General features: G+C 47.5%; 1 protein-coding gene across 3 annotated transcripts in view; it reads left to right on the top strand.

Annotated features, from left to right (window-relative positions):
* Window positions 1-17,792, top strand: part of RBM20 (RNA binding motif protein 20) — a 72,409-nt gene extending 54,617 nt beyond the window's left edge. For 2 of the 3 annotated variants that reach the window (XM_017499685.2, XM_017499684.2), the window contains exons 11-14: window positions 338-992; window positions 2,520-2,654; window positions 10,074-10,195; window positions 14,226-17,792. In XM_017499685.2, coding sequence (XP_017355174.1) covers window positions 338-992; window positions 2,520-2,654; window positions 10,074-10,195; window positions 14,226-14,336 — 1,023 coding nt within the window. In that variant the 3' untranslated portion in view covers window positions 14,337-17,792. Of the gene's footprint in view, window positions 1-337; window positions 993-2,519; window positions 2,655-10,073; window positions 10,196-10,696; window positions 10,828-14,225 lie in introns of all 3 variants that reach the window. The other variant, XR_005195616.1, reaches the window with a different exon arrangement.
* Window positions 17,793-18,728: the final 936 nt, after the last annotated feature.

Here is an 18,728-nt window from a genome sequence, read left to right as displayed (position 1 = left end):
GGAAAGAAAGAAAGAAAAGAAAGATGCTCCCAGTAAGTATTTAGAGTTTATAACTTAATTATTCATGCATTCAAAAACTGTATATTGAGTACCTATTGTCACTTTAAATATGGTGGATTAAGCACTAAGGGTCTATCCCAAATTTTGAGCATCACCGTAAGGATGAGTTGGTGCTGTGGGACTTGAGTGGTTCACAGTCATTAGCCAGTAATTGTCCCAGGTAGAGGTAAGAATGCTCTGGTTCTTCCTGATTTGAGGGGTCCTTTGATCAAGGCTTGTGCCTTCCGGTTGAATGTTCTTACCCACCCTCTGACCTCCATTCTGTATTTTCGTACAGGAACAAGATTGGGAGAGTGAAAGTGAGGCAGAGGGGGAGAGCTGGTACCCCACTAACATGGAGGAGCTGGTGACGGTGGACGAGGTGGGGGAAGAAGAAGATTTTATCATGGAACCAGACATCCCAGAGCTGGAAGAAATCATGCCCATTGAGCAGAAAGACAAAATCAGCCCAGAAACATGTCCGTGTGTGACAACCACCTTAGAGCTGGCCAAAGATTTCCCCAAGGAGGGAGTCAAGGCTGTAGGGAGTGGGGCTGCAGAAATCAGCCTCAAGTCACCCGGAGAACTGCCCTCTGCTTCCACAAGCTGTCCCAGTGCCATGGACATGGAAATGCCTGGCCTAAATCTGGATGCTGAGCGGAAGCCAGCTGAGAGTGAGACAGGCCTCTCCCTGGAGGATTCAGATTGCTACGAGAAGGAGGCAAAGGGAGTGGAGAGCTCAGATGTTCATCCAGCTCCTACGGTCCAGCAAATGTCTTCCCCTAAGCCAGCAGACGAGAGGGCCCGGCAGTCAAGCCCATTTGTCGATGATTGCAAGACCAGGGGGACCCCTGAAGATGAGGCTTGTGAAGACAGCCCCTTGGAGGAGAAAGCCAGCCCCCCCACTGAAACCGACCTCCAAAGCCAAGCTTGCCAAGGAGTGTTGACCCCGGGTAACTACCTCCCCTTTCCTCATGGGTGGTCGGGTTGATTGGACCCCTGCTCACCTGATGAAGTCGGGGGCATGTGCAGGCTGGAATGAACATAAGTAAGGTTTCAACTAGCATTCAAGCGGGTGCAGAAAGTGATTGAGCAACAGAGGCGAGCCTCTAAAAGCCTGGCTAAACTGTGAGAGATTTTAGGCAAGTGGTGTAAAGGAAGTCAGATAGGAGGCTGCATGTTTTCTGAGAAGCAAACTCAGGGCAGACTGCTCTGCGTTTACAGGAGCCCAGATGGACTGGGACAGCTAAAATTAGCTTGAGTTATCAGCAAAAGGAGATCAGGAGGAGCCTCTCGTGCCTGCACAGCAGAGGACCACCCAGGCTGTTATTTCTGTGATGGGGGCAGGAGTGTGGAGTCAAGAAAGGAGTGGATGGAGAAGGAACAGGGATCCCTAAAGGGCACAGCGGTTCCGCTTCTTACTACCTCACACTCATTTTTTGCTAGGATCTGGTGGTGATACAGGACTTGTTTCAGAATCTTCTCTGACTCCATTGAAGGTGATGTTTTGTGCCTATGCCCGGCACTGTGACATCATGAAAGAGAGAGTTTAAAATAGGCTAAGCCCTGTCTTCTCTGCCAAGTCGAACCTAAGATCCGTCAAGGGGCAGCGGGGGAGGGAGGGATAGTAGCCTTTAAGATTCTCTCTGTGAAAATAATTACAGATTCGCTTTACAGAAAGCCTGCAGCACACCAGAGGTTGAAGTGAGGGTCGGGGGCAGAAAATACAGAGGAAAGTCTTAAAAATGAACACTTCAACCCAGAGCCCTGTGGGCGGCATGAGCTGTTAGGTAACTGGGAGGCTTGGGGTTTTTTCCATGTCAAGCTGACCTGAGCTGTTTTTTTACCTGCATGGATCTGAGTCTCCATGGAAACCCTGCCATGAAATGCCTTCTGGTTGCCAGAGAAACCTGAGGCCCAGGCTCTGTCTAGGGAAGGCAAGAAAAAAGGAGCAGTGAAATCTTCGCCTCACTCCGACTGAACCTCTTTTATTTTGCAGTATAGACTTAACATGTGGCAGTGTTAGAGGCTCATCAGCTGAGCCAGGGTTTGGGGTTCATACTTAATAACAGCTTGACAAACTTGGGGGGAGAATGGCATTGCCCGTTTTTCTCACCTCGGTGGATGTCAGCACAATTTTTGCCCATCAGTAATTCTTCTGCCTGCAGAGATGGAATGATACTGAGCTGGGAGGCATGGGGGGGTGGATCTTCCCAACTGAAGGCAGCAGTAGCCCATGCCCCCGGGCCAAATGCAAAGATTTGCCAAGCTTTATTGTGTGTGGCATTCTTTTGGCAGTGGAAAAAGCTCTTAATGACAGTGCTTTGGTTCTAATTAGCAGCTACTGTCCCAGCCTTATGTGATTTAGCAGTCCAAGGGACAATCCCCAATCATACTTTGCAGGATAGAATTTCAGGGATTCTTTGAGACATGTTGTATTTCATTTTATTTTATTTTTTGTCTTGGCTCATGTTTTGCAGAAAACTCCAGGTACATGGAAGTGAAATCTCTGGAGGTGAGGTCACCAGAGTACAGTGAAGTGGAACTGAAACAGCCCCTTTCTTTGCCCTCCTGGGAACCAGAGGATGTGTTCAGTGAACTTAGCATTCCTCTAGGTAAGCAAAACACACAGCCCTTCCTGAAATTTGGATCTAGGAAATAACAGTTCCATAGCAACCTTTAAGAGCTTGAGAGGGTTTTTTGTCATTTTGTTGTCATTGTTTTTTGTTCTTTTGAGACAAGGTCTCACTCTGTCACCCAGGCTGTAGTGCAGTGGCATGATCTCAGCTCACTGTAGCCTCAAATTCCTATGCTCAAGTGATCCTCCCATCTCAGCCTCCTGAGTAGCTGAGACCACAGGTGCACACCACCATGGCCCGGCTGATTAAAAAAAATATTTTTTTTGTAGAGATGGGGTTTCCATATGCGGCCCAGGCTGGTCTTCAACTCCTGGGCTTAAGCGATCCTCTTGCCTCAGCTTCCCAAAGTGCTGGGATTACAGGCATGAGCCAGTGCACCTGGCCTATTGTTATTTCAAATGTATGATGCAATAACCTAGATTTGCAAGGGGTGGCTGTAAAGTTTCTTGCAATTTCAGTCTTCCATAGTAGACCAGATACTCCATGAAAATAGGCCTTGAGTAGCACTGCCTGGGGACCCAGAGCTGAGAGGGCCTGTTTTTCCTGTTGGGGAATGCTTTATTTTTGATGACACCAAGCTTTAAGCCTAGCCCTTATTCAGGCAGAAAAGCAGATGCCCAGCAGCCTCCATAAAATCAACAGAAACACGCCTTTTCTGCTACTGTTCATTGCTCCAGCCCTTCCCAGAACAATGCTACATTTTTTTCCTCTTTAAAGGACCAACTTTTCTGAGGCAATGATGCTGAATACACTGTGTTTGGGGCAGACTCCCCTAGTTTGTAGAAGGAGTATTGAACAGACACCTGGGTTTCTGTCCTTTCTACTTGTGGATGACTGTGTGCCCTCAGATAAGTCATACCCCTTCTTGAGCCTTAGTTTCCTTACCTGTAATTTGGACAGTGATTTCTTCAATGGTGGAAGTATTGGGAATGAAGAGGGGAGGGAGTTTACTAATGGAATCACCTAGGAATGAATCTCTTTTCAAAGAGGAGAGTTAAGCAGAGTTTCAGGGTAGGGAATGAAGGTAATTTAAGAAAATTCCCTGGGAGATTCTGACACAACCATTAACCCAGCAACTCCAGCCTACATCACCTTCGAGTCTTTGCATTAGCTCTGAAAGGTCAGAAAGTAATTAGATAAAGTAGTAGTAGCAGCTACTCAGAAAGACAGCTGGAGAAAGTGTCACCTGGGAGAGTGTCACACAGAAGCATGAGAAGCAGGGGTCATCTGATGACAGATGACCACGTGTCTGGTCATTCAGGGAGGGCTGGTTGGTGTGGAGGTTCATCCTTTCCATCCGAGTTGCTCTTTTTCTCCCTTCTCCTTTAAAAAAAAAAAGTCTTACTATTGCTTTCCTCCAGGTGTACCATTTTCATAGAGTCAGATCTGGAGAACAAACTTTCTTGCTTTCTTTTTTTTTTTTTTAAAGGGATAAATTTGCTGCACAGCATCCCCTAAGACAAAAATGTAAGAAAGAAGGAAAAAGAAATACCAACCTTAGAATACACTGAGATGACCCTGAGTATTTTAGCTCTATAAAGGAGTTGCAAAGGCCACCCTGCAAGAGAAGAGAGGGCTCCTTCATGTACTCAGTCAGCCAGCAAATACTTACTGGATAACGTGGTACTGTGCTAGACACTCTGGGGTAACCAAGAAATATAACGCAAGTCTCTTGTCATCCAAGAACTTGGAACCTAACTGACGCTAGCAAAAATTAAGACTAAATTCCACTACCTTGTGATTTGTGTCTTTTTATTACTGTTTTTCATTATAGAAAGTGTGAAAGATTATTGTAACAAATTCAAAAAATAAGAACCATATCAAGTCAATATTAAAGGCTTGATCTCTTCCCTCCAGTCTCTTTCCACCCTCCAAAGGTAACCTACACTGTCATGCCCAAAGTTTTTCTCTCACAAAAATAGGATCACACTACACACATAATGTTCTGCCAGTGGCTTTTTTCACTTAGTAGCAAGTCCTAGAGATCTCTTCATGTCAGTACATGGAGAACACATTCTTTTTAACATCTGCAAATATTGCATAGTAAAAGCTATGCTATAAATGACTGATCCTTTCCTCTGCTGGTGAACACTTTGGCTGTCTGCTCTTTTTTCCATGATAATAGCTAAGCTTTTATTAACATTATCTGTGCAGGTACCATTTTTAGTGATCTGCATGTATTATCACATTTAACCCTCTCAAAACACCTATGAGGTAGGTAGGTGCTGTTTTTATCCTTATTTTACAGATAAAAAACCTGAGATGCCGTCACACAGCTAATGACTGGCAAAGACCAGAGTGAGGTTCAAACCCCAGTCACCTGACTCTGGAGCCATGTTCTTAGCTTCTGTTCTCTGCTGCCTTTCAGATGTGCTTGTTCAGTGGCATGTGTGTGCCAGTGTTCCTGTAGGATAGCGTCCTAGCCAGGAGGTTGTAGGGTCATATGTATTTGCATTTTAAATGTTCATAATTGCTACTAAATTGCACTCCAGAAAGATGACCTCAGTTTTCACAACTTGGAAATTGCACTCCAAAAAGATATTCGTTTTCACAACAGTTTTCGCAACCTTGAGTGAGAGTTCCTAATATCCACCTCCTGTTGGATTTTATCAGTTTTTAGTCTTTCCCAACCAGTTAGGAGGAAAATAGTATCTTGCCTTTTTAAAATTGGCACCATTGAGGTATAATTGATATATAGTAAGGGTATATATTTAAAGTACACAGTTTGATCAGTTTTGACATATAAATATACCTGTGAGGCCATCACCACTATCAAGACTGGCAACAATGTTCATCATCCCAAATTTCCTGTCTCCTATGTAGCCTCTCCCTCCCCACACTGCAATCCCCAGGTAAAGGATCTCCTTTCTGTCACTAAATATTAGTTTGCATTTTCCGGAGTTTTATATAAAGGGTATCATATTGTATGTGCTGGTCTGGCTTGGCTTTTTTCACTCAACATCATTGAGATTCATCTCTACTGCTGGGTGTATCAGTAGTCCGTTTCTTTTTATTGTTGAGGAGTATTGCATTGCATCTATGGATATAGCACATTCTGTTTGTTCATTCATCTGTTGACAGATATTTGGGTTGTTTTCAGTTCGGGGCTTTTAGAGATCATACTTGTTTTTAGTCTCAGTTAGCTTTGAGACTCATTATCTCATTGGTCCCTTGGGGAGGAGTATCATATGAGGTTCTGCATTTGACAGATGAGGAAACCGAAGTCCACAGACTTACCCAAGATGACATAGCAAATGCAGGTTAGAACTCAGGATTTCTCAGCCTGGGCAACATAGGGAGACCCTGTCTCTGCAAAAAATAAAATAAAATAAAAACTAGCTATGAGCACTGGTACACATCTGCAGTCCCAGCTACTCCGTCCCAGCTTTACTAGGATGACAGAGTATCATTACCCATGTCATGAGCTATTATTAGAAGCCAAAAAAGCTCGTAGTTGGATACGAAAAAAAAAAAAAAGAAGCCAAATGCAACATAGCAAGACCCTCGTCTCTACAAAAAGTAAAATAAAATAAAAACTAGCCAGGAGTGGTGGTACCTAGCTGCTGTCCCAGCTCCTCAGGAGGTTGAGGTGGGAGGATTTCTTGAGCCTGGAAGGAGATCCAGATCTTGAGCCTGGGAGGAGAGGCAGCGGGCCATGATTGTGCCACTGCACTCCAGCGTGGGCTAGAGAGAGACCCTATCTCAAAAAAAGGAAAAAAAGAAAGTAAAAAAAGAAACAGGTATAAAAGAAAAAGAAAAGGTAAAAAAAAAAAAAAAAAGAACTCAGGAGTTGTGATCTCAAATCCCTCTGTTCTCTGGGTTCTTCCAGTTCAGGCCTCAGCACAGTGTAGAAAAGGCAATTTTTGTGCAGAAAGTAAGAGCACAGACTATGAAATCTGATTCTCTGAGTTTAAATCCCCTGTCTACTACTTGCTGGCTGGATGACAAAGAGCAACTCAGTTAACCTCTGTGCTTGGATTTCTTCATCTGTGAATCAGCCACAGTAATAGAAGCCTACTATGCAGAGTTATTTTGAGGATGAAGAGAACAAATACTGGTAAGGTCTTAGTGGCTTCCAGTAGGAGGTACTTAATAAGGGTTATCTATTGTTATTATTCACTCATGAAATATTTATTAAGACCTATTATGGCTCCTCTCACTGGGGCTGCATAACCCTTTACCCTCCAGGACTGGTCGCTTCTGGCATGGAGACTTCTAGGGAGGTGAGAGACAATTTTTAGGCTTTGTCCCTGTGGAAAGCATAGAGTTGAAATAAGGAATGTCAAGGACTGGGCTCCCAGTTGGGAGGAAAGGAGGCCAGTCCGGTTGCTCAGGGACCAGGGGTGGGCATGGCTGGGAAGGACACTGCTCTCGAGATCTGGGCCAGCTCTGCCTGACCCTGGCCAGTGCCAGCCTGCCAAGGCCTGCTCTTAGAACCAAACAGCATTCCCTGCAAAGCACAAGCTCCCCCCTTTACCCGTTCCAGCTTTACTAGGATGACAGAGTTATAATTACCCGTGCCATGAGCTATTATTAGAAGCCAAGTGCAGCTGGAAAATTGAGGACTGAGCGGCTCCAGAACACATCAGGGCAGGGGCCGTGTGTGCTGCCTCCTCATGTTCCCCTCACACTCCAGAAGTGTCCTGAGCTGTGCTGTGGGATTTGTGTTGCCTGCAGCAACCCCCAGTTATTCTGGAACAAGTTTCCAGCTGTTGGAGTTTCTCCCCACCCAGGTTTCTCTTCCCCTAGTGCTGCCTCGCGGCTGCCTGGTACTGCCCAAACCCGTGGGGCAGGGGCCAGGGGAGAAAGCTACCACCAAACAGTGGAGCCAGGATCCCCAGGTGGCCCCAGGGAGAGGTTGGGGTTCAGGTGAGAAGGCCAACACTTAGGCAGTTATTCAAGCTTCTGTGATGAAATATTTAACATGTGTCTCCAAACCAGTATTTTTTAAGCACCAGGCCAAAGTAACAGGTGCTTCTCCTAAGCCTCATCTGTGGCATTATTGCCCCTATTACACAGTTGAGGACACTAATCTCGGAGAGGGTAACTGTGCCTGAGGTCACAAAGCAGAAGGAAAAGAGCTGGGTTTGACTCTCTACATGACACTGTGGCTTCCAAGGTTGTTTTTCTTTTTCTTTCTTTCTTTCTTTTTTTTTTTTTTTTGGCGTCTTTGTCCAAATGAAATCTCTCCCAGAACCTGCAAAGGATGGCTGTAGCTACCCTGCTGGGAGCTTGGGCTACTAGCTTAATCCCTGCTTCAGGCTCTGTGGTGGCTCCTAGGGCAGCTGTGCCCCTTCTGGGGGTCCCCACACAGGGACTCAGAGGACTCAATAGGAGGCTTAGTGAAAACCTCAAGGCTTCTTTCCTGGTACCATCCGGCTGGCTCCTCCTTTAAGGGCTGGGATGAGACTGAGAGTGTGGCTCTGATCAAAGCCCTCCTTCTTTCCCAGTTGCCCCTTTCCTGGATTGCGGGGAGTTTTGGCTCTCTGCAGAGCAGAAGCAAAGGGAAAACTATTTTGTAGCAACGGAAGAAGGAGCAGGCCTTGCTGAATGCACCTCTGCCAGCACCAACAGCCAGGAGTCAGGACCTGTGTGTGAGGTGGAGGGGAGAACCGGCCCCCCACAGGCCAAGCTGGGGCCACTTTTCCATCCTTGGCAGAGAGGAAAGGAAGGATGCTCAACCTCCCACCGGGCACCTGGGCCTGAGTGAGGCCCCCTCACTTCTTGGACCACTGTTGAGGGCATGGCATGCAGCCTGCGACGTGGCGGTTAGAGAAAGCCAGGCTGAGGGGGACTCCCCAGGCCCCGGCTGCAGCGCCACTGTCAGTCCCAGCAGGCCTCCTGGCCTCCCTCCTTCCCTCCCTTTCCCTCCTTCAGAGCTACCCTTCACACTGATAAGTGGCTATTTTGAAATGGAAAAAGAGTTCTAATGACAAGTCTAGGCTGCTTCCCTGTGACAGGGTGTCCTAAACACTTAGCTCAGTGTCCTGGGAGGCAGGAGGAGGAAAGTGAAGCAACCCAAGCAGCTGGGCTTGCAGGCGGCCACGCTGTACCTTGCAGTGGGCGCTGTCAGAAGTAGGGACCTCCCCTGTCCCCATCCCTGCAAGAAGTTACTGTTCCCCTGCCTGTGCCATTCCCAGGCCCCTTCCTCCCTTCTACCCAGGGTGGCCAGACCTCAACCCATCGCCCAGCCCCAGCAGAGGAGAAGGTTCTCCCCCAGCCTGCAAGTGGGATTGCGTGTTCCAAGCATCACCCCTCTTTCTTAGTTCCCTGATGGGTCCTCACGGCCCTCACACCCCTGCCCTTTGGCTGGAACTGTAGTCAGGTGTCTGGTAAACAGGGCATGTATTCCTGCCTCCATTCTCAGGTGAGGAAACTGAGCCCCAGGAACAGTTTGGCTGACTGTCCCCAGGTCACATGGGTTCTTAGTGTCTGGCCCGGACCCTCTCAGAGCTGGGCTCTTTCCACTCTGCTGACTGACCATGTCTTCAAGAGGAGAACTGTGACCTGCAAAACACCTTGGTGGAGGCTGGAGCTGCCACCATCCCTTCAAGGATGAGTCCCCTGGCTGTGACATTGCCACTCTGCGGTGGCGACGCCATTGTTTCCTTTGCTTGGAATCAAAAGGCCTCCCAGAATTCTGGGACTTACATTCAATAAATGACAAATGAAATGCTAATTGATGGTTCAGATGTAAAGAGTGGAGGAAGTGAGAAAATGTCAATGATAGACAATTACATGAAGACAAGAGGACAGAATTGTAATCAGGGTATAACTGAAACGGCCCCCACAAAGAGGCCCACGTACAGGTTAATCATGTGGAGGAGAACATTTGGACTGGAGTGACTCTGGGGGATTTTTTTCCTTCCTTTTATTTACTTTTTTTTTTTTTTCTGTAAAGAACATAATTCTAAAATAAACCAACAAAAATGAGAGAATTCTTCCAGAGTCCTGGTCACAGCAGCTGCAAGAGAGGTAGGGTGTGGAGAAATGAAATCCAACAAGTGAAATAACAGAAATGTCAGAAATCACCTAACAGAAATGTCAGAAATCACCTTCATTGTTCTCTTCTTGGAAGGAGGCTGTCAGTAGGAGAACCTGGACCTAGATCCCCCCAGGATAGCTGCAGGCCGTGGAGCGGCTGAGTGCTTACCACGCTGCCGAGTCCATCCCTTACGTTCAAGAACACCTGAGAGTGACGTGGGTGTGAGTTTCTTTGTGACTGTTTTGCAGATGAGGAAACTGAGGCATGGAAAAGCTCGGTAACCAGCCAAGGTCAACAGCAAGTGAGGGTGGAGCTCGTGGCTCCCGTTTCCACCTGATGGCTGCCAGGACACAGGCACCTGCCTCTCACGCCTTCTTAACCCTGCCTGTCTCGCCCCCATCCTTCCCCAGGGGTGGAGTTCGTGGTTCCCAGGACTGGGTTTTATTGCAAGCTGTGTGGGCTGTTCTACACGAGTGAGGAGACAGCGAAGATAAGCCACTGCCGCAGCGCTGTCCACTATAGGAACTTACAGGTAACTGTCCACCCTTCTTGCCCAGCACGCCAGGGGCTCCCCAGTCTCCATAACTGAGCCAGGTGTCTGGGGTCCTTGGCCTTGCTTGCCTCTGAGTCTAGCTCCACCTGCAAGGCCTACTCCAGGCCACAGGTTACTTGCCATTCCCCAAGCACACCAAACTGATTTCTGCTTCTGTGAGTTTCTGCTCCTTCCACTACGCGGAGACCTCCTTATCTTCCCATAGAGTTGATTGCATCAAGCTGCCCTCTACATGGTGGCTGCCTTCCCCGTGCTCCTAGCGCATGTCTAAACATCCTGTTTGGGTTTGGCTCTGGCAATAGCCACCTCTCCCTCTATACTGTGAGTAACAAGTTAGGCCAGTGTTCACCTGGCCCGTGACTGGGGCTGACCCCTCCCCACAAGACTCAGATGTTCCAGTTGCAGATATTTCTGTGTTTCTGTTCCCCTATGCAGCTATCCCTTCTTGCTAGAATAAAACCACTGCTTTGTTCTTTTTAGCTGTTCATCTGTACAGCAAATACTTATCACAGGCACGCTAGGTACCAGATGCTATTCTAGGTACCAGGAATACTATATCAACAACAGTAAAGTGGACAAAATCCCTGTTCTCATGGAGTTTTCATTCTAATGTAGGTAACAAGCAATAAATAAAATAAATGGTATAGTATGTTCAAAAGCAACATATAAAAAAATACTCTATGCACCATATTTTACCCAGTCTAAGGTGCCATCATTTGTAAGACACCACTGTTTTTTGGTACCAACTAGAAAAAAAAAAATGTTGCAAATGAAGGGATGAGACTTCATCAACTATGAAATGCATTTTTATGTTAGAGATATTAATGTGTGAAAAAAATGTGCCTTAAGATCAAGGAACTATCGTCATGTGTTCTATAATATATAATATATTAGAATGTGGTTTTCGTGATTAGCTCCTGGCATGGGTTAGGTTTTGGTAGCTTAAAAGAAGACCTGGTATATCAGATGGCGAGGGATAAGTATCTCAAGACACCTCCTGTTTTGACTACAAGGAATCAGACTAGTTATCTGAACCCCAAGGCTTTGAATCAAGAAGTCCTCACAGTGGCTGTGCCCAAGTCCCAGGCCAGGCGTTACTATGATCATTAAATTGTTTTAAAGTGACTGATCTAGCCGTTCTTAACCAGGGACATGGAGCAGACTCGTCTGGACAATATTTCTAATGTACAGGTACTAAGTTGGGTATTTAGTAGAATTTGGGGGTGGAAGGCAGGTTGCAAGAATGTGTAATTTGAGGACGTTCACCAAAAGATTCAAATGTGCACCCTTAGTTTAAAAAAAAACAAACTCAGATATGGGCCAACTTTGTTTAATAATTGAGAAAGCTGAGGCCCAGAGAAGCTATGTGATTCATCCAAGGCCACGCAGATAGTGAGTTACTGCGCCTAGGATCAGATCGCCTGATTTGGAATAACTTTTCCTCTTTTTACTCTACTATACTCGTCTTGGAAACTGAGACCCATAATGTCAAGGCCTGGGTCACCATCTGCAGGGGACTATCATAGACTGGGCCCAAACTCAGGTCATTGAAGCCTCTTGATTTCCCTCCAGAGGGCAGCTGCTCTGTGATTGAGGCAGCCACAGGGCCTGTGGCCCAAGGCTAGGCCTCTCCTGGGACAAGGCAAGAAAGGCGTGACTCAGCCAGAGCAGGAGGGTCGATCAGACTGGGTCCCACAGAGCCAGCTGAGGGAAGTCATCTAGCTTGAAGATACAATCATCCCTTTTCCCAACAAGATGAAACCTACAGAATGGCAGGGCTGGAAGGGGTCTTGGAAATCATCTGGTCCTGATTTTCCCAAACCTTAGTCCTTGGACCAGCTGGCATCTTTTTGAAATGCAGCTTCCTGGATCTCATCCTACACTTGTTTACTCATTTTCCCTAGGGCTGGGCTGAGAGTCTGCATTGTAAACCATCTTCATATCAGACCCTGATCCGTCGGTGGGAGAACCCTTTCTCTCCTCCAGCATTTGCAGTAGGATTGTGCAGCCCTTCAGGAGACCACACAGCTCAAGGTCACTTTGGAAGTTAGGGAGAGTTCAGGCTTGCCAGGGCCTCTAATTCTAATTCATGTATGTTTTCCAGGGCAGTGGACTGCACTGTGTTCTGAGCCTCTGGGCCACACGCCCAGGCAGACTCCCCTCCCCGAAGCTCGCCAGAGCCTTCCTGTGGTTCTCAGGTGCATTGGGGCAGACATTGGCTAAGCCCCTCGTGCCAGCCGACTGCAGTGCAGCTTTACCTGGTGCACCTGCTGGGGAGCTGGGCGTTTCCACCACAGGCTTCCCAGATAGGATTTCTGTCACACATCAAGCTAGATGATTTCCCTCAGCTGGCTCTGTGGGACCCAGTCTGACCCTCCAAGTCATGCCTTTCTTGTCTTGCCCCACACAGCCTCATCCACCTCACCCCAAGCAGCAGGTGATGGCTGACACTTAAATCAGACAACTTTGAAACTTAGCACCACTGAGAGGCCTTGAGCTGGGGACCGGGGATTGCTCCTAAAGCAGGGAGCAGGTTGAAGGAGGCTCCATTCAGTCTGCGCAACCTGTGCTGTGCCCCATTGCCGGTCATGGCTCTGCAAGAACCCATCCAGAGTGATTCAGATCAACAGGTGGCATCAGCACTCGATGGGAAAACTAGATACCTGCTTGGCTCCCGGCCCTGGAGTGGAATGTGTACACTCATTCACTTGCCTTCCTCAGCACACGGTTTACCCTCCCTGAGCCAAGGCAGGGGAGAACCCCGGTCCTCTATCAGCAGCTTCGCCTGCTGCCGTCCACGGTTTGCTCCTCTTCCAGTCAGGCCACGCCCATTTCTGGAAGCCAATTGCAGTCTCTTCTATGGAGAGAGAGGCAGACCTGGTCATCTCAAGTAGCCGCTCTCATCCGACCCTCCAAACCATCCCAGAAGCGGGGAGAGTGAGGATGACACTGTTCCTATCATTTAACAGATTAGGAGTCTGAGGCTTGGAGGAGAGGTGTGACTTTCCCCAACTCATATGGCTGGCGCTGCTAATAAGAAAAGCCAACATTACTGCGTGTTTATTCTGTGTCAGATGCTGTGCTGAGTGCCTTGTGTCGCCTCTCTTCAGCTCTGCAGCAACCTTATGTGATAGTTACTGTTTTTCTCCTCCCTTCACAGATGTCAGAGATACTTGACAACTTGCTTGCTGAGGGCTAGGATATGAACCCAGGTCATCTGACTACAGAGTGCACACACTTCTGACTCCTAATGCACCCTCTGACTCCTAAGGCAGTGCTCTTTGCCTTTTCCTTGCTGCCCTGATAGTCAGAGGACCCCAGTTGGGGCCTCAAACCTGTCCTTGTTCTGTCTCAGTGTTTTGACCAAGAGCGGCCCGACCTGGTTCATTGTCTTAGGCTGAGGCCAGTCATAGCAGTGAGAGTTCTGGGGTCCTGCAGAGGCAGCCCTCAACATTAGAACAGACAGGCCCATTTTTAAATCCATCAAAAGACCTCCCCGGCTCCCCACCCGATAGCCTGCCCTGACAGGAACCAGGTTGTTAAGAGTCTTAAATGTCAGGCCCTGGTCCTGTCTTGCACAATCGCTATAGGCCAGCGCTCATTTACCCCGCCTTCCTGCTTCCTTCCCTCTGCCTCTTATGCATAGATAGCTGCCTAGAGCTTGGGCTGTTTCTGGAAAACAGAGTTGTTTTGGGGTTAAATGAGCTTATGTAAGTCAAGCAGTTAGAACAGCACTTGACACCAGATAAGGGCTTTGGAAGTGTTTGCTATTATATCTGTACTTTCTACGTGTCCTACAGGAGAGGAGTATCACTTGTACACTAACCTAATGAGGTACTTAGCATAGGTTCCATCACCCCAGGGGGATCTGTGAACCAGGAAGAGGGTAGCCCCCACAGCTGGGCACAGATGCCAGGAGAGGGATGTTTGAGGCATGTCCCCTCCTCTCCTCTTCTTCTTGGTCCCTACTAATGTGTCCCTTCCTCCACTTCCCCTCTTCTTTCCACAGAAATATTTGTCCCAGCTGGCTGAGGAGGGCCTTAAGGAGACAGAGGGGGCAGGTAGTCCGAGGCCAGAGGACAGTGGAATCGTGCCACGCTTTGAAAGGAAAAAGCTCTGATGCTTCTGCCTCTGCTGCTGCCACGCGAAGGTGTGAGAGGAGAGCTTGCCAAGTGGGGCCCTCCTGATCCCGGTGACAGGACTAAGGCCTGAGAGGAAGGAAAACCAAGCAGGGCATGTTGCTTGGGTTTGTTCCCAGAGACTCTGTGAAATGCCCCTGAAACGTCTCCAGGAGCCAAGTCACCCAGGCGTGTCCAGCGCGCTGAGGGTCACCAGCTCGCTCCCTGTTAACTCTTGTTTCTCTCAAACAATCATTCAGTTTGTTTTTCTTTCTTCTCCTCTTGTTCCCTCCCCCCACTCTCCTTATGTGCCAAGGATCATTTTCTTTTCACAAAATCCAACTTCTCAGGGATTTTCACTGTGTTAAAATTCTTGATGGGATATAACAGGTCAGGCCTGGCTGAGTCACGCAAGGAAAAGGTTTAATGGAAACTCCTGGGTCAGGCGAACCCCTGCAGTGAGTCTGCAGCAGTGTCTCTGCCTGGTGTCCCTTGTATCCTGTGCACTGGGGAGCCGAGTCGGGTCTGCAGTCCCAGTGAGGGGACATTACAGACAATCTGTTGGCAGAAGCTGGGAGTGGCTTCATTAACCTCTTCCTCCAGCTGGGCCCCCCTTTTGAAAAGCCCCCTGTTTTTAATAATTCTTTCATCCTCTCAGTTGTTCCAGAAGTCTGCCAGACTTATGCCTTAAAGTAAAATTAAATGAATTTTAGAGAAGATGAAAAAAGCCCTTCATTTTGGAAGCTCCGATAAGTTTCTTCCAAACTTACTTCCCTCCTCTTGATTTCAGGAGATGTCAGAGTTTGTTCTATTCTGGACAATGGATTTGGTACAGATTCACTGTAATTAAAAATAAAAATGGAAGCGTCTTCTTCCTCCAGCTAAAACAGCAGTTGGCGTGGGCTTAGGTTGAACGCTGGCCTCTCCGCAATGCATGGCATTGGCGTGAGACACAGTTACAAGGAAATATCATCTGTCCTTGACTCAGCCTTGGTGCCTGCACTCTGGGGTACATCCACCTCACAGTCGGGTGGTTTTTAAATAGCCCCTCAGTCAGGGGAGAAGCTAAGGAAAGAGAAGGCTGCAGAGCCAAAGAGTGGCATTAAGGTTTGCTGGGCGTCTGTAGATGGGCCCTTTGCAGCTGGGCAGATGCTTGAGGGCTCCTTGGGCTGGACCAAATGTTCAGAGTTTGATACCAAAGTGTTACGAAGAGTCCTGATTCCCACTGCTCTTTCTGGTACTGGAGGGTCGGTGCCTGTAGGATGTGGGGTCTCTAGCTTGGTATTCTAATGAAAGGGTGTGGGATAGAGGTGCTGGGGCAAATGAGGCTCTGCTAAAGCCAGAGAGAGGCCCTCGGGCAGTTAGAAAGGGAGCCCGGAGCTGTTTTCATGAGCTGAGACACTCTCCTGAAAGCACCGTCCACGGCTTAGCCCAGGAAAAATAAAACAAGGAAGACAGGTCACTCTCCCCTAGGCAGTTCCTGCTGTTTCTGTTCCTGACCTTGGGCAGGCAGACTGAGAAGGGATTGTGTAGGGTTTGGGTTTTTTTTTTTTTTTCATTTCCCTTTTTATGGCATGTGAGAGTGTACTGCACATTCTGTCCTCTGTACTCATGGAAGAAGGGCAGAGAGATTAGTTCAAGGCTGACATTTTATATCAGGCAACTGAGGCACACAAAGGGAACAAATGCAGAGCCTAAAACAATCGGAGTAAACCTGACAGCATGCAGTCATTGGCCAGGGACAGACTCCTGGGAGCCAGTGAGAGCAAACAGTGAAGGCAAGCTCCAGGGGAAAAGCAGACCAGCAAGAACAGGTGTGATGCGGAGAGGTCGGAACAAGCGAGAAACCTGAACTCGTCATCATCATCAGGCTATTAAATACAATTCAGAGGAGGCCGTTGGTTTGGACTGAGCCCCCCTGCACTCGGCCCACCAGACCAAAACAAAAGCAAGTCACTCATGTTAAAGTTCTGCCTTCCAAGAAATCAGGAGAGAGAGAGACAGAATAGCCAAATCCCCAAACAGGCCAGTTTTAACCAGCATGATGAAGATGTGTCCTTGGTTTTAACCTTTACAAGGAAGGGAACTTTGAGACGTCCAGTCTGGTGTTTCTTTGTGTCTGCTTTCCTCAGCCCTTTTCTGTCTATAAAGCCAACCTCCTCCGCTCAGCTCATGGGAACACTTTCTATTTTATAGAGTGATGTGTTGCCCAGTTCTAGAATCAAAAATAAAAGCCAACTAAGATCTTTAAATTTGTTGTAATTTTATCTTTTGACAAGACCATATGGGGGCTGCTGAAAAGTTGGTATCTCAAATAAAGTCTGAAGACCATGGCTCAGCCCAGCTTGTTCCCTGGCCAACTCCACGAATTTGAACCTGGCATTCTGGACATCAGCTATGCCTCCTCCATTTCTCAGAAAACCTTTGCTCCTGTGTGTCTTTCTTCCCACTGGAGGGAATTCTAGGGGCAGTTCTTTGTCCTTTTTGCTGAACTTTGCTAGAAAAAGCCCACATCTTCCATCAGAGGCTAGAACTGCACGTTATTAGAGAGACTGGACGCTTTATCCCCTAGCAAAGTGGGAGCATACTTCACCAGCTCATTCCCTGCGCCTCCCCGCCTTCCCCAACCCCCCATCCCCAGCAGCATTTTCATGGAAATCCAGATGGTCATGTAATGTTATGGCTTCCTTGTTGATAGACTGATCTTCATGCTGGAAAGCTAGGGAAAGCCCTTGGGAGGGAGAGAGACGAGGCACTATCTGCATTCAATCAGAACCTTCAGTCTAAAATCATCGAAAAGTCTATACTTGTGTGTACATATGTATTTATTTTTATTTATTTTTATACAATTCCATTGGCATGGTCCTTCACCGACCCTATGATTTGCACTTTTTATTCCTATGTGTGCCACACACAATGCACTATTAAAGGCAACCAGGAAAATATTGATTTATTTTTTAAAGCTTTTCTTCAGTGTTTTGTCAACCATTTCAAAGTATCTCCCAGAAAACAATGCTGAAGAGCAATTGCCACCTTGAGCAACAGATTCATATTTACCCCGGGGTTAATATAACAAAAATATAACCCCTGTATAATTTTCTTTTCATTGCTAACACCCAAAATACCATCTATCTAGACAGTATTCCCAAATGATTTGGAAAATTCAATGGTGTGAGCAGAAGCCGTTGGTGTATCAGGGTTTCCCATTCTTGGACAGTCCAGGGCTGTGACCTGTTAGGTAATTAGATTATACTTGAACTGGACCAGAGTTTGTTTTTTGAATTTATGAGAAAAACAAAAACACTAAGTTAATTTAAGTTTGAACTTGTAAAGTATTGAAATTTGTTGAGTGTCCTATTAATTGTCACTACTTTTCCTGATCTGTGTAACTGACTGCAAAGTGTTTGTTTTTACAAAAGAGATAAAAAAGATTTTTAATAAAGAGAATTTGAAAGCTGTGAGTGAGTGACTGCGTGTCATACAGGGCCCCCTGACATTTGGCTGGGGAAGGCTCACCAAGCAGAAAGGTTGAGATTTGGTCCCTTTGAATGGCGAATATTTTCAAGGATTGAACAGAGAGGACAAAACAGGTTTTCTTACGGCTCCTGTTAGGCTGCTAGAGAGAATCAGAGATTCTCAGGGGTGATCCTTGGGGGATGAGTCTAAGTGGGGGCTGCTGTCCTTTTGGAGGCTCAGACATGAACACTTTTTGGCCTCTTATAAACCCTTGGCTTTGCTACCCAGTGCTCCCTGGTCTTGTGGTGACTGAACCCAGTTGTCCTGCACCAGGGTTAGGCCGTTTCTGGCAGTTCTGACCGCTGTGAAGACCTGGTGGTCAGTGCTGCAGTGGAAACATCAGGCTCGGCGGAGGCCCGGCCCTGCCCCTGTTACCCTGTGACTTCCTAGGGCCCACTTCCTTGGGTGTAAAGGGGATAACAATATTAACCACCTCCCTTGGGTGTAAAAGTGGATAACAATATTAATCGCCCCCAGGGTTGTTTGAGGGTTAAGATCATTGCTGGCGAAAGCACTTGGTGTGCTGCGAGGCACTGAATCTTGCTTTTGCAATCTGTGTTCTGGACAGCAGCCCTCCAAATTTCAGGGATTCTTAAGTGCTTTCTCAACCATTTCTCTTAGCAAAACAATGCCAGTCTTCTGGGCCCAGTTGGCCAGTCCTTTGAATGGCCTGGAACCTTCTCTGGGCCCTTCCCTTTTGTTGGCAGTGCTCCTGAATCAACAGGGAGGGGCTGGGCAGCCCGGCCCCAGAGAGCAAAGTGAGGGGCCGCCTACAACTCCTGGGAGCAGTTTGCAGGTCTGAGGAAAGTTCCTGCCGAGCCTGTTGCTGTCTGCACCCCACCCCCACCTCCTGCGGCTATCCTCGGACCAAGCTCAGG

This window comes from Cebus imitator, unplaced genomic scaffold (genome assembly GCF_001604975.1).
Source record: "Cebus imitator isolate Cc_AM_T3 unplaced genomic scaffold, Cebus_imitator-1.0 Scaffold259, whole genome shotgun sequence".
In the NCBI taxonomy this organism is placed as follows: Eukaryota; Metazoa; Chordata; class Mammalia; order Primates; family Cebidae; genus Cebus; species Cebus imitator.
This window is presented reverse-complemented; position numbering and strand designations above follow the sequence as displayed.